We start from the raw sequence: 12,789 nt of genomic DNA, 5'->3' as shown, positions 1-12,789 counted from the left end.
AATAAGTAATCTGGCTGTTGGGGGAGGTCGTGGAGAGAAAACGGCTGCTGATTGACCCTCGAGCTAGACCCGGGGGGATCCGAGGCTCCTCCCCGGTTCCTGTCCTCAGAATGCACATGCCGCCTGCAGTTCCCACAGCTGGAGTGGTTTTCAGGGACGCAGCCTTGAGAGAGCCATGTGGTGCTGACACCGCTGACACTGGACCGTGTAGGTGGCTGAACGCTGAAGGCCTCTGTGTAAACTTTAAGAGTTGGTGGCGGGCATGGAGGTGTACTTGTCCTGCAGGACAAGCCTTGTCAGGACGTTCCCTTGCTTGTTCAGCCTACCACCTGGAGCTGGCTGCCTTTCTTCTGTCTCTCCCGCCCTCTGTGGATGGGTGCCAATTTGCAAACCAACACCCCCTAAATAGGTCAGTATGCGTATCATTAACAAGACTTAATATGTGTTCAGGTCTCTCTTTTTTTTTTTTTTTCTGTAAAAGACAATGAAATGCAAAAATCTTAATTGTGCTCGGTCTGAGTTTTGATAAATATGCCTATGTGACCCAAACCCTTACCAAAACGTAGAACATTACCGTCACCTCAGAAAGTTCCCCGGTGCCCTTCCCAGTCAATCCCTGGCCCACCCCCCAGAAGTGACTGCTGCTGTAGTGTTTCCCCTACTATGTTTTAGTTCGGTCTGTTCTGGAGTTTGACATAAGTGGAATCACACAATATGTTCACTCAGCATATTTTTAGTGGTGAATTCATTCAGTTCAATCTATACAGCAAAGGAAATGAATGTACCACAGCTACAATAGACACTAAAGATGAATCTTACTGGCCATGTTGAGTGAAAAAAGCCAGATGCAAAAGAATACATAATGTCTAATCCCACTTCTTGAATGCTCAAAAGCAGTAAAACATAATTTGTGGAGTCAGCAGCCAGGCGGACAGCTAGCACGGGGCAGGGGAGAGGGAATGGTGACTGATGGGTGATTCCGGGTGCCGGTGATGTGATGTCACCTTCCTCGACTTGGGTAGGGTTATACAGGTGAGTTTTTTTCGTGATAATTCACTGGCTATATTTTTGACTCATGCTTTGTTTTTAGTGTATTACATATCATTAAAGTGTTTTAAAAATAAGATACTAGTTTATGCTCATCAGGTGTGTGTGTGTGTGTGTGTGTTTGTGTGTGTGTGTAATAATACCATGTCTACTAGTTATCTATTGATTTGTGACAAATTACCTCAAAACTCAACAGCCTACAGCAGTAATACATATTATCTCACATAGTTTCTGTGGGTCTGGAACTTCAGAGCTTCTCAGCTGGGTGACTCTGGGTTTCTCATGAGGTTGCATTTAGGATGTTGATCGAGGTGAAGTCATACGAGTATAAAGGCTTGACTGGGCTGGAAGAACCACTTTCAAGATGGCCCATTCACATGGCTGTTGGTGGGGCCCTCAGTTCTTCCTCCCCATGGGGACCTCTTCACAAGGTGGCTTGGAGTGTCCTCACATCACGTCAGCTGGCTTCCTCCAGAGCAAGGATCAGGAAAGCTTCTCCCCAGTGTTAGTTTGTGACTCTGTACATTATGTTTGACTGCTTTTGAATCAGTTTTCTAGATTAATATGTGTCATTCATATGTATTGGTAATATATTCCTTTGGATGGCTAAGTAGTATCCCACTCTATGACTAGAACATCATTTATTTGTCTGTTCTCTTAGTGATGAATGCCTGGGCTGTTTCTAGTTTGGAGAGATTATGAATAAAGCTGATCTGAACATTCTTCTGCAAGAACTTTTGTGGGCAGGTCATTTTGTTTCTCTTGGGTGAATACTTAGGAGTGTAATTGTTAGGCCATAGGGTAGGTATGTTTAGTTTCATGAGAAATCGCCAGACATTTTCCGAACTGATTGTACCATCTTATGTTTCACAGCAAAGTATGAGAGTTTCTGTTGCTCCATATCATTGTTCACAGTTGGTTTTGTGATTTGAATTTTTTTGGCATTCGGGTGAGTGTGTAGTGGTGTCTTGTGTGGTTTAATGACATTGAGCACTTTCTCATTGGCCATTTGTATACCTTCTTTTGTAAAGTGTCTGTTCACATCTTTTGGAGGATGTGTGTGTGTGTGTGTGTGTGTGTGTGTGTGTGTAGCTCACATGTGTAGTGTTGTGTAGCCATCACCACACTCAAGATACAGAACTGTTCCATCAGCACAGAGAGAACTTCCTGTGCTTCCCCTTTAGAGTCACATTCTCCCCATAACCCTAACCCCCAGCAGCCACTGATCTGTTTGTCATTTCTATAAATTTGTCATTTTGAGAATGTCATACCACTGGAATCACATGGTGTGCAACCTTCTGAGGTTAGCTTTTCTTTCATTCAACAGAGTCTTTGTGATCCATCCAGGTTGTTGTGTGTCCCACTAGTTCACTCTTGTCATTGCTGAGTAGTATTCCTTTGTATGCAGGCACCACAGTTTGTTGATCTGTCCCCTGTTGAGGGACATTGGATGCTTCCAGTTTTAAGTATAATAAGTGTTTGTGTAGATGAAGGGTTTCATTTCTCCTGGGTAAATGCCCAGAATTGGGGTTGCTAGGTTGGAGATAAGTGTATGTTTACCTTTGGAAGACACAGTCAAACTTTCCCGAGGGGAGGCACCACGTTTTTATTCAGCGAATGAGAGAGTCCGTTGCTCTGCATCCTCCTTAACACTTAGTGCTGTCAGTAGTTTTGATTTTAGCCATTCTAATAGAGGATAATGGTGTTTTAAAATTTTGCTGTTATTTTTTACTGAGGACCTTGTAGTTTGGCCCTGATTCCATGTGTGAGATCTCCTGATGAGATGTCTTACTCATGCTGGAGGCCCACACCTGGCACCTCTCTGAGGAAAGGTGACATTAACATCTTTTGTCTCAGTCCTAGCTCAGAGGTTTGCAAGCTTGTTCTTAGTAATGGGAACTGGTGTTTTGTCTTCAAGCTAAATCCTACACAGAACATCAATAGATAAGTCAGATGATGGTGGAGTTGCTGGGGGTCCAGCTGGGCTTTCTTAATACCCCCACAGTTGTCCCCGAGGTGGCCCCCAACCTATGAAGCTCAGTCCCTAATCTTGACACTAAGGCCATCCACCCAGGACCTGCCATTCTCTTAATGCCCTAAGGTCTCTGACTGCAATCTAAGGCCTGGAGAACAGTATTTGCCACGTCTTCGTATATTACAGACCCAAGAAAACAGAAAAGAGAAATTATGTCTGTTAAAATACTAAGAACGTTATTGTTTAGGATTCATGCCCATTGTTATACTGGTGTTATTTGAGGTGACCTACTAGGGTTGTGAAATGTGGAGGCTGATATTTAAAGCTAAGATAGTCAAACAGATAGGCATGTTGTATAGGAATTTGGAAGAGCTTGGGGGCCCTTCTTAAAACCCTGACTTCTCATTTGCAAAGATTGTTACCCTTTTTCTTGAAAAATGTTAGTAAGTTAGATATTCTTATTAAGATAATCAGATGTTCAGGCTTTCAGGCAGACGGTCCTAAGATGTTTTCATCCAGCTTTCATTGTTAACTAGGAATTCCTTACGGTGGCCGTTCAATGAAGAAGGGCGCCATCTAGTGGCTATTTTAAGTGTACAATTTAAAATAATTTTAAAACTTTTATTGCGGGTTATGGGGGAGGCGAGGATTTATTTTAACATGGTTCAAAATTCAGAACGTATAAAAAGGTAGAGTATTGCTCCCATTTGCCACATTTCCCCCAACTCTTCCCGACATACACAAAAGACAAACACTGTTAATAGTTTCTGGTGTGTCCTTAAGAGAGTAAAACAACAACAGCACATATGCAAGCAAATATATAATCTCCACACATTTAAAAAGGTAATTTAGTGCAGCAGTAAAAGTAATATATTCACTTACTTGCACTTTGCTTTCTTTATTTAAAACATGTGTTGGCAGTTTCCCCATGTTGGCATGTAAGAGTTTTCTTTTTATGTAATACCCCATTACATGGCTGCACACCATATTTTACCCGCTTTTCTATGGATGGACTTTTAGAGGTTTCAATGTGGTGCTGTTACAACACTATACTGAATAGCTAGTTCTGTCCATGTAATGTTAAACTCATCCCAATGGTGCAGTTTGGGGGTGAGGGTGGGAAGGGAATGGGAAAGCTACACCCATAATTATTAAAACATCTGACTTGTCTCTGTTGAGAAATTTTCTTTAATGGAAGGAACGTGGGGATTAATAGTTGAGAGCTGTTTAGTAGTAACCCAGTTTTCTTGAGGTCTGTTTATTTTATAGTTTTTGATAATTTCTCAGTTCCTTGGCCAGTATGTATATTCTCTGTGTATTAAGGGTCCTCACCTGCCCTGGTGTTGTGTCTTGTTTTTCTGACTAGATTGACATAAAATAATTACCTATGAGATGCTTGGTGCCAATGTGAGCAGGACGCTTTATTTATGTGAGAACAGATATGGATTTGGGATTTAAAAATAGACCAATAACAACCATTTCATTGAAAAGTTATTGGAGTGGAAATGTAAAGAAAATAGCTAATAACTTATGTTTTAAAATCTTGTTTGAATAACACACTTCAAGGCGTTCCCACAGGCTTTGCTATCTGGCCTTTGCAGGTTGAGGTTTCTCTTGATCCACATTTTTCTTTTTTGATTGCAGAATTTGTGATTAATAAATACTACAATTTATTAAAAAAAAGAGGATCCATGGTTTATGTTACTCTCTAACTTATATGTACTCCTCACATGGGTGAGGGCATCAAAGGATAAGTCTCTAGAAGTGGAATGGCTAAGTCAAAAGATAGGGTCATTTATAATTTTGACAGCTATTGTCTGGTTGCTGCACCGTATAATGTGTTATCAGATTGTCTGGATTTTGTTCATGTAGTAGGTAAAAATCAGCGTTTCAATGTAGTTTTAATCTGTGCTTCTCTTATTGCATGTGGAAGCAGAGATTTAAAAATGTATTTAAGTGTCATTTGTATTTCTCATCCTGTGGATCATCTCATTGGCCCACTTGTTGGTCTGTTTGTAATGAATTATAGGGAGATTGGCCCCTTTGCAGTGACATCAGTAACAAATATTTTGTCCCAGTAAATAAATGACAATATTTTGTCATTTATCTCTTGATTATTCTTATGGCGTTTTTGTCATCCAGAAGTTTCTGTTATTAGGCAGTCAAATTTATAAATGTTTTCTTTATGGCTTCTACATATTATATTATGTTATATTATATTATGAAGAGTTTTTTTTGCATTAAGATTATGAAATAATTTTTCATGTTTTATTTATGTACTTTGTGGTTTTGTTTTTCTCCATGTAAACCATTACTCTGTTTGGAATTTATTCTGGTATGTGGTGTGAGATTGGAATCCAACTTTATATTTTTTCCCAGGTGGATATCCAACTAGAGTGTCTTGTTGTTTTGTTTTCCCCAATGATTTGATATCCCAGGTTTGACGTACCGTATTGCCCCGAAAATAAAAAATAAGACCTAACCGGAAAGTAAGCCTGAGCATGATTTTTCAGGATGATATCCCCTGAACATAAGCCCTAATGCGTCTTTTGGAGCAAAGTCTTATTTTCGGGGAAACACGGACGTATGCTGAATTTCCACATGTTTTTGCTTCTGTTTCTTTACATTCTATTTATTCCATTGGCCTATTTGCCCATTCGACACCAGTGGAATTACTGAGGCCTTTATACACATCTGATTATTTGATAGAGATCATAGCTCCTTATCATTAGGTGGCAGAGTGGAACCTCCCCTCCTGTGACAGTTTAGGTTCTTTGAGAAGCAGACACCAGGATGGGACTAGCCATGCAAGCAACTTATTGAGGAAACATCTGTGAAGGGTGTTGATCTCCAAAAAGAAGACACCTACCAAGAAAGGCTCCTGGTGGCTCAGTGGGCTCAAATTTTTCAAAAGTGCCTAGTAGCCACTTCTACACAGGGGCCTCTCAAGCAAGCCACACTTCATGGAGAAGCCTGCCCTGTATTCCTGAGGGCTGAGCCAACCCTTATAAAGGAGTTCCTGGAATCCTATTTCAACCAGTAGGACTGAGACGTCCCTGTCCAATCAAAGCCATGCAACTATAGCCTCACTAGCATCTTCATTGACCAATCAGAGTATCTCCTCTCCAACCAATCAGAACAGTGCTTTTTTGACCAGTCAAACAGTGAAGATTTGGAGTCCTTATTTGCATGAGGATGGACCAATCAGGGACTAGGGGTGTGGACTTCTGTCTATATAAGTCAGCTCCCCTCTGGTCCCAGGACCAGACTTTCCTTTTCACAGGAGGTAGGAGCTTGTATTATCAGGGCTCTAGCACTGAGGACATATGGGTGGACCAGAGCCAAGCAGGTGGAGAAGACCTGGCTAGCTAGAGAGCATCAGCCTCAATAGCCATGTGGTTTCATAATTGAGCTGTTCGCACTGAATAGTTTCCTCCTTCACCAAACCCCAAACTGGGGATTCCTGTTGGCTTTGAGTTAGTACCAATGACTGTGGTTGACAATGGTCACCAGGAGGGAGCTGGAAGAGGTAGGGGGTGGGGAGTGGGGAGGACCTTCAGAATGTGAGCAGGCAGAGTTGACACCGTGAGAAGGGGGAGGAAGGGCAGAGTGCAGTTGTGAGAAAGTCTCAGTGGGCCGTAAGGGGGGTCCCTGAGCAAACGTTGCCTGTGAGCAGGAATGAACTGATTCCAGAACCTTGCCATACTTAGCCGCCCGCTGGGAGCCTCAGGTTGCTGGTAAGCTCTGTTCCCTACAGCTAAGCGACACTCCCTGTGGCCACTACAGCCCACCTTTTCCCTCAAGTCCCCAAACGCTGCTCTTGGGTCATCACAGACACATGAAAATGTCTTTTATACTTGGAGTCTTTTTTTTTTTTTTTTTATTAATTCAAATCCATTCTTTTTTTTTTTTTTTACAGGACTTTATTGGGGAACAGTGTGTACTTCCAGGACTTTTTTTTCCCAAGTCAAGTTGTTGTCCTTTCAATCTTAGTGGTGGAGGGCACAGCTCAGCTCCAGGTCCAGTTGCCGTTGCTAGTTGCAGGGGCGAGCTCACCATCTCTGGGAGTCGAACCGGCAACCTTGTGGTTGAGAGGACGCGCTCCAACCAACTGAGCCATCCAGGAGCTCAGCAGCAGCTCAGCTCAAGGTGCCGTGTTCAATCTTAGTTGCAGGGGGCGCTGCCCACCATCCCTTGTGGGAGTCGAGGAATTGAACTGGCAACCTTGTGGTTGAGAGCCCACTGGCCCATGTGGGAATCGAACCAGCAGCCTTCGGAGTTAGGAGCACGGAGCTCTAACCGCTTGAGCCACCGGGCCAGCCCTCTACTTGGAGTCTTGTTTGAAGGCCATCTTGTCAGGAAATCCTTTCCTTCCATTTTGACCCCCTGTGTTGACCACATAGTCTGTTATACACGCAGGGGCCTTTCTTTGATGCACAGAATTAAACGAGACACAAAGACACGTCTGTTGTCTCAGAGGCTTTGTTCACAGTCCCTAGCAATTCCATCAATTCAACTTCTCGACACCCATTGTGACCTTCTTCTTCACAGTTATGACTTAAACCTGGATGAAATGAGAGCTTTGACTTTTGAGAGAGTGAAGTTCACCATGGGTCTACCTCTGTTAAGACGAGCAATTCAGGAACAGGTAAGTGCCATTGTTCTGCTGTTGTGTGTTCTGGGGAACTGACTGTGTTGTCTGTATGGGAGGTGCCTTCACCCCGCTTTTCTGCCCTGCTCTTTCCTGCCTTTGGCTCACACATCTTTCCCAGGCTCACAGGCAAAGGAATAAAGGAAGCAGTAGAAATAATGAAATATTTGTTTACAAAACGAATATAATTTTAGGCATAAAATTCAAATATCTGAGGAATGTAAATAACTGGTTTTAGAGGCTTTTAAGGCATTTTAGACTTGTCAGAAGCGTATGAGCCTTATTTGTCTAAAAATTGCCTTTCTAACTTCAGTTATGTTACTTTAGTCAATTTAGCCTCATTAAAAAGAACATGTGGTGAGAGAGGTCCTTTGTGAGGAATTAGGAACTGCATTTTAGTCAAGCGTAAATCCATTTCCATCTCACTCAGCTTCATGGCTTCCTTAAACCTAACACTTTACATAGGAAAAAAACAGCTTTTCTGGTGAGGACCCCCCCACCCCCCCAGTGGCCTGAACTAGGGATGAACTGCCTGCAGTGAGCCCACCCCTTCCTGTCCTGCGGGGTCTGAGGAAGGGGGTGGGGTCTTCCCATTCAGGAGACCACTGTGGGCTCACTTCTCCATGGAGTGTGGGTCAGAGCTGGTGTGGGGCCTGGGGTCCATTTTAGAACAGACTGCCACCCTGTCACCCTGTGTGGTTGGCCATCCTGAGGATGCAAGGACAGAAATCAGCATCTTCTCTTCAGGAAGGAATTGCAGGCAGAGCTTAGGCACTTCCTGTTGAGGGACTGTAGCCAGCTCCAAGGTGACAAGGGCACAGCATAGTCACATGTAGATGCAGAGCCTTTGGGAGGAAAGCACTCACCTAACCGAGGGAAGTGTGCTTGCAAAGCCAAAAAAATCATTTCACACAAGCTGTCTGGCAAAACAGATTTTCGGGCTAGTAAATTGCCTCTCAATGGAACATACATTTAGAATATAACCAATAAAGAGAAAAAAGCAAACCCAAACCGTCTGCTTCCAGCCAGTTTCTCTATCAGTCTGGTCCCCAAGTGCATTGGGGGGCTGGCTGGAAGGTGAAATCCTGACATGTGGCGTGTCTCCTGCTCCCTTAATCAGCCCAATATGTCTGTGGCCTCACTCAGGGTCAGAACTCGAGACCTGGATGAGAGGGTCGACCCTTTAATGAGGTTGACTAATTGCTGCCCTAGCCATCGAGTCTGAGGGATTAGCTGGTGAGTCTTGCTCTGACAAGGCGTGTGAAGCCCTAGATCCAATTATCTTCTGTTTTGAAGGCACCCTCCATGGCCCCGGGCAGCCTGGACAAGTCTGTCTTGGGTGATTAGCTATAATTCCTCCAGGAGGCCCTACACGACCCCTCCAGTTCATTTCTGTTGGTTATCTCAGCCGTTTGGAGCTTCTTTCTGTGTGAATTCGCATAAAGCCAATGAACTCGAAGGAAATTAAACTCCTCAGTGCTGCAGGCTCATCTCATCTGGCAGAGGTCAGGGAACTCAGCAGCAAATCTGTGTTTGAAGGCTCTCAAGTTCCCCCCTATGAACAGCTGGGGGAGCTGTCCAGGTCCAGTAATTCTAGAAGAAGTGTTACATGATTCATGCTGCCTCTTAATAAAAATGGTGAGTCGTGGCTGTACTGCCTGTTCAGAGAGCGGTCCAGGTCCTTCCCTGGCCCCGTTTCGTGTCGCTGATAACTTGCATGGCTGATCCGATGAGCTCTGAGGCAGAGCACGGTGTCGTGTGTAATGACGATGTTCTCAGGACAAATGAGGAGTGAGCCTCACTCGTTCCAGGTCTCTGTGGACGGTTCACGGGCCAAGAATAAGCCATTAAAATATTTCCATTCTGTGTTTTCCCCTTTGCCATCTGCAATAGATTTGGGATGTTCCAATAACTTTCAAAGGAAAAAACAGTGAGTGTGACTACAGAGTGTGCACGTACATCCACACGCACAGTGCAAGCACCGTCATTGCACCTCATTCACTTTGCCTGCACCTGTCTCCATTGATGTCACTTTTGTGCCTCAGCCACCTGTCCCATTCTGTGCCCGAGGATTCTAGGAGTGGATCCTGTGGGGGAAGTCACTGACTCCCTGAATTTCCAGATGAGACAGGAACCAGGTGTGATATTTACTTGCGGCCGTGCTGGGACTGGAGCCTGCACCCCCCTCAGGCGCCTCGTCCTGTGTGTGAACAATTCCTTGGAGACACTGCTCCCTAGAAGCTGGCAGGCTGACAACCTGCACCCAAATCCCTGTAACCAATAGTAACAGCTCAAACTCACCGAGTGCACATTTTATGCTTGTCACAGTGCTAAGAACTGTAAATGGATGAGCTCATTTACTAGGCACATCCCTCATGGTGCGTCCAGGTTACAGCTGAAGCTCAGTGGCCTAAGCTGGTACAACTAGTGAGCTGCATATCTAACTCGTGGAGCACGAGTTCAAGCCCAGGTGTTCTGCTGCCTGAGCCCCTTAAATCTGGTGGGTCTCGGCCCTGGCTGCACATTAGAATCAACTGGGGAGTCTTCTGAACTCCTGCTACCTGAGCTTCTGCTCAGGCCAATCCAGTCAGCTTTGACACCTCCCAGGTGGGTGACGTCTGTGCATGCCGGCCCGAGTGCTGGTGCACTACCCTCTGTCCCGCGACTCTGTACTGTCTCCCCCAAATCGCTCCCATTCAGCATTTGGTCCCTGCCAATCATGGTTCAAGCCTGACTCATAGGAACACTCCATCCCAACACTTCTTTCCCCAGGAGGGAGCCACTGGGGTCAGGCTGCCCCTGGCCAAGGGTAGTGAGGCATGGGGATGTCGGATGATGAGGCCCCCACTCCATGACTGTCCCCAGCTGTCATCCCACCCCTCCTGAGCTCTGCTCGTCTTCATCCCCATGGTCCACACAGGACCATGAAAAGTAGATGCCCAATGACCTGCGTGCAGGACACCAGATTTTCATCATAAACTTCCACCAAAACAATATCTCGCAACAGACTGAATACAGAAGCAGATATGACAGTCTAGCTGTCTTTTATTAAGCCAGATGTTAAAGCAATAGCAAAAATGTAAACAATGCCATTCTTTTCACGGATTTTTTTGGGGAGTTGGAAATTATGGTTATTTTTCATAGGAATTATATAATTTATGTTAACATGTAATGGGTTTATTGTGATTTTGAAATGAATAACTTTTTAAAATTCCCAATTTTAATTATTAGGATGGTAAGTTGATAGATATAACCCACATTAAAAAATGCTTTGTGCAATCCTTGATAATTTTGAAGAGTGTAAAGGGGTCCAGAGACTATAAAGTTTGAGAACCATTGATTTAAATTAACCATTGTTTTCTCAGGAAACCCAATCTCAGCTCAGCTGTGGGGACAACTGGCAGAAGATGGGTGGCTTTAATTTACATCATACTTATTATGCTATAATTGTCTATTATTTTGATTAGAATTTTAGATAGTCTTAGTTTGGGATGGTTTTTGTTTTTGTATTTAGAGAGCTACCAGGTGGGTGATCAGACCTAAAATGGAATGAGATTCTAAGGTCAGCTCCCCTTAGAAGGCATCTGGGACTGGGGAAGATGGTGGCTTTCCTCATTAACCCTGGAAGGACCCACCTTTCCCAGGAAGCAGTGACACTGAAGCCGGGGTGCCGCCGAAAGGGAGCTGAGCAGGAAATGTGCCAAGAGGCAGAGGCTGTCCACCCTGTCACTGGCCCTTTACGCTGGCCCGTCTCGCGGGCCCCGCCTTGCTGCCCACAAACACCTGTGGGCCCTGACGAGTGCCCGCCGCCTCCCCAGCCCTGGCTCCTGACCCGCTCTGAGCTCCTGGCTCCGACACCCTGGTCTTGGCTCTGTCCTGGACCCTCTGGCTTCTGTTTGTACTGGAACCCAGGCCTTTCCTTGTGGGCTGTGACAGGCTGCCCCTGGCTCTGTCCTGTGTGCTGCCTTTGGCAGGAGCCCTGTCCCAGCTCCAGTTCCATGGACTTGGACACTGGCCACTTGGCCAGTACTCTGGCCAGGCCAGCCCTGACCCCAAGGGGGGCCGTGGGGGATTTGAGCAGAGACAACAGGATAGAACAGGCTGTTTACAGAAGTTCCTCTGTGTAGATTGGTATCTGAATGAGTTGTCACCTGTGATGGCCACGGGGATTACTTGACAGGGAGTGCCAGGGTCCCACGCAGGGACTCCGGTGCAGCTCTCATTTCAAGTCTTCTTTATTCTTGCAGTGAAACACTTTGTTAAAAGTAACAATAATTATTACTTGCTATCCTTTGCTAAGATCCTTCTATATGCCAGGTAAAGAGAAGAATTCATTTTACAATTGTCTATTAACCACCTACTATGAGCCAGGCATGGTTCGAGAAGCAGTGAACAAAACGGGCAAAAAAGACCTGTCTTTATGGAGCTGGATGTGAGTCTGGGAGGAGGGAGATAATAGGCTAAGAAACAAGTAAATTTACAGTATGTCAGATGTTGTAGGTGCTGTGCATAAGAATCAATCGTGGGAAACTGGAAAAGAAGTAAAACTCGCTATTCACAGATGCACAGTCTTGTGTGTAGAAAACCCTAAAGAGTCCACAAAGAAACTTAAAACTATTAATAATAAATTCAGGAAAGTTGCAGCATACAACACGGACCATTATTTTCTATGAAAATGAATGTAAAATAATGCACCTTCCTTCATCAGAAAAGTAAGCTTATGCTTCAAACTGCTAATGTTACTACAATACATTCATCATTACGTGCTGTCGATATTAAGTTATGTGATTACACTAACAATCAGAAAACTTTCCAAAACAGGAATTTGGTAGGAAGAAGTATTATATTTAAGGCAAGAATTGGAAAATCCTAAGCTGTCAGAATACTGCAATATTGTTGTTGTAAAATGAGAAAAATATCCTTAGAGCCATGGGACTGTCACCTTGCATCATTCCTACATTGGGCTTGCCTGGAGTCATCATGGCCCCTGGGAGAGTAGGAGCAACACATGGCCTCTGTGACAGAATCCTCCAGCACTCTGCTCAGGCACCCAAATCTGTGGCCCCAGCAGAGAATCAGCAGAAAGTAAGAGAAGGCCACGGTGACACGGTTGGAT

The 12,789-nt window shown here is 44.5% G+C and overlaps 1 protein-coding gene across 1 annotated transcript in view; it reads left to right on the top strand.

Annotated features, from left to right (window-relative positions):
- The window catches only part of ACOXL (acyl-CoA oxidase like), a 288,665-nt gene that overhangs the window by 4,375 nt on the left and 271,501 nt on the right, over positions 1 to 12,789 (top strand). The window contains exon 2 of the mRNA XM_074333923.1: positions 7,574 to 7,670. Within this exon, the coding sequence (XP_074190024.1) occupies positions 7,574 to 7,670 (97 nt within the window). The remainder of the gene's footprint in view (positions 1 to 7,573; positions 7,671 to 12,789) is intronic.

Source organism: Rhinolophus sinicus, linkage group LG05, assembly GCF_036562045.2.
Source record: "Rhinolophus sinicus isolate RSC01 linkage group LG05, ASM3656204v1, whole genome shotgun sequence".
In the NCBI taxonomy this organism is placed as follows: Eukaryota; Metazoa; Chordata; class Mammalia; order Chiroptera; family Rhinolophidae; genus Rhinolophus; species Rhinolophus sinicus.
Note: the sequence above shows the minus strand (reverse complement) of the source record. Positions and strands in the feature narration are given on the sequence as shown.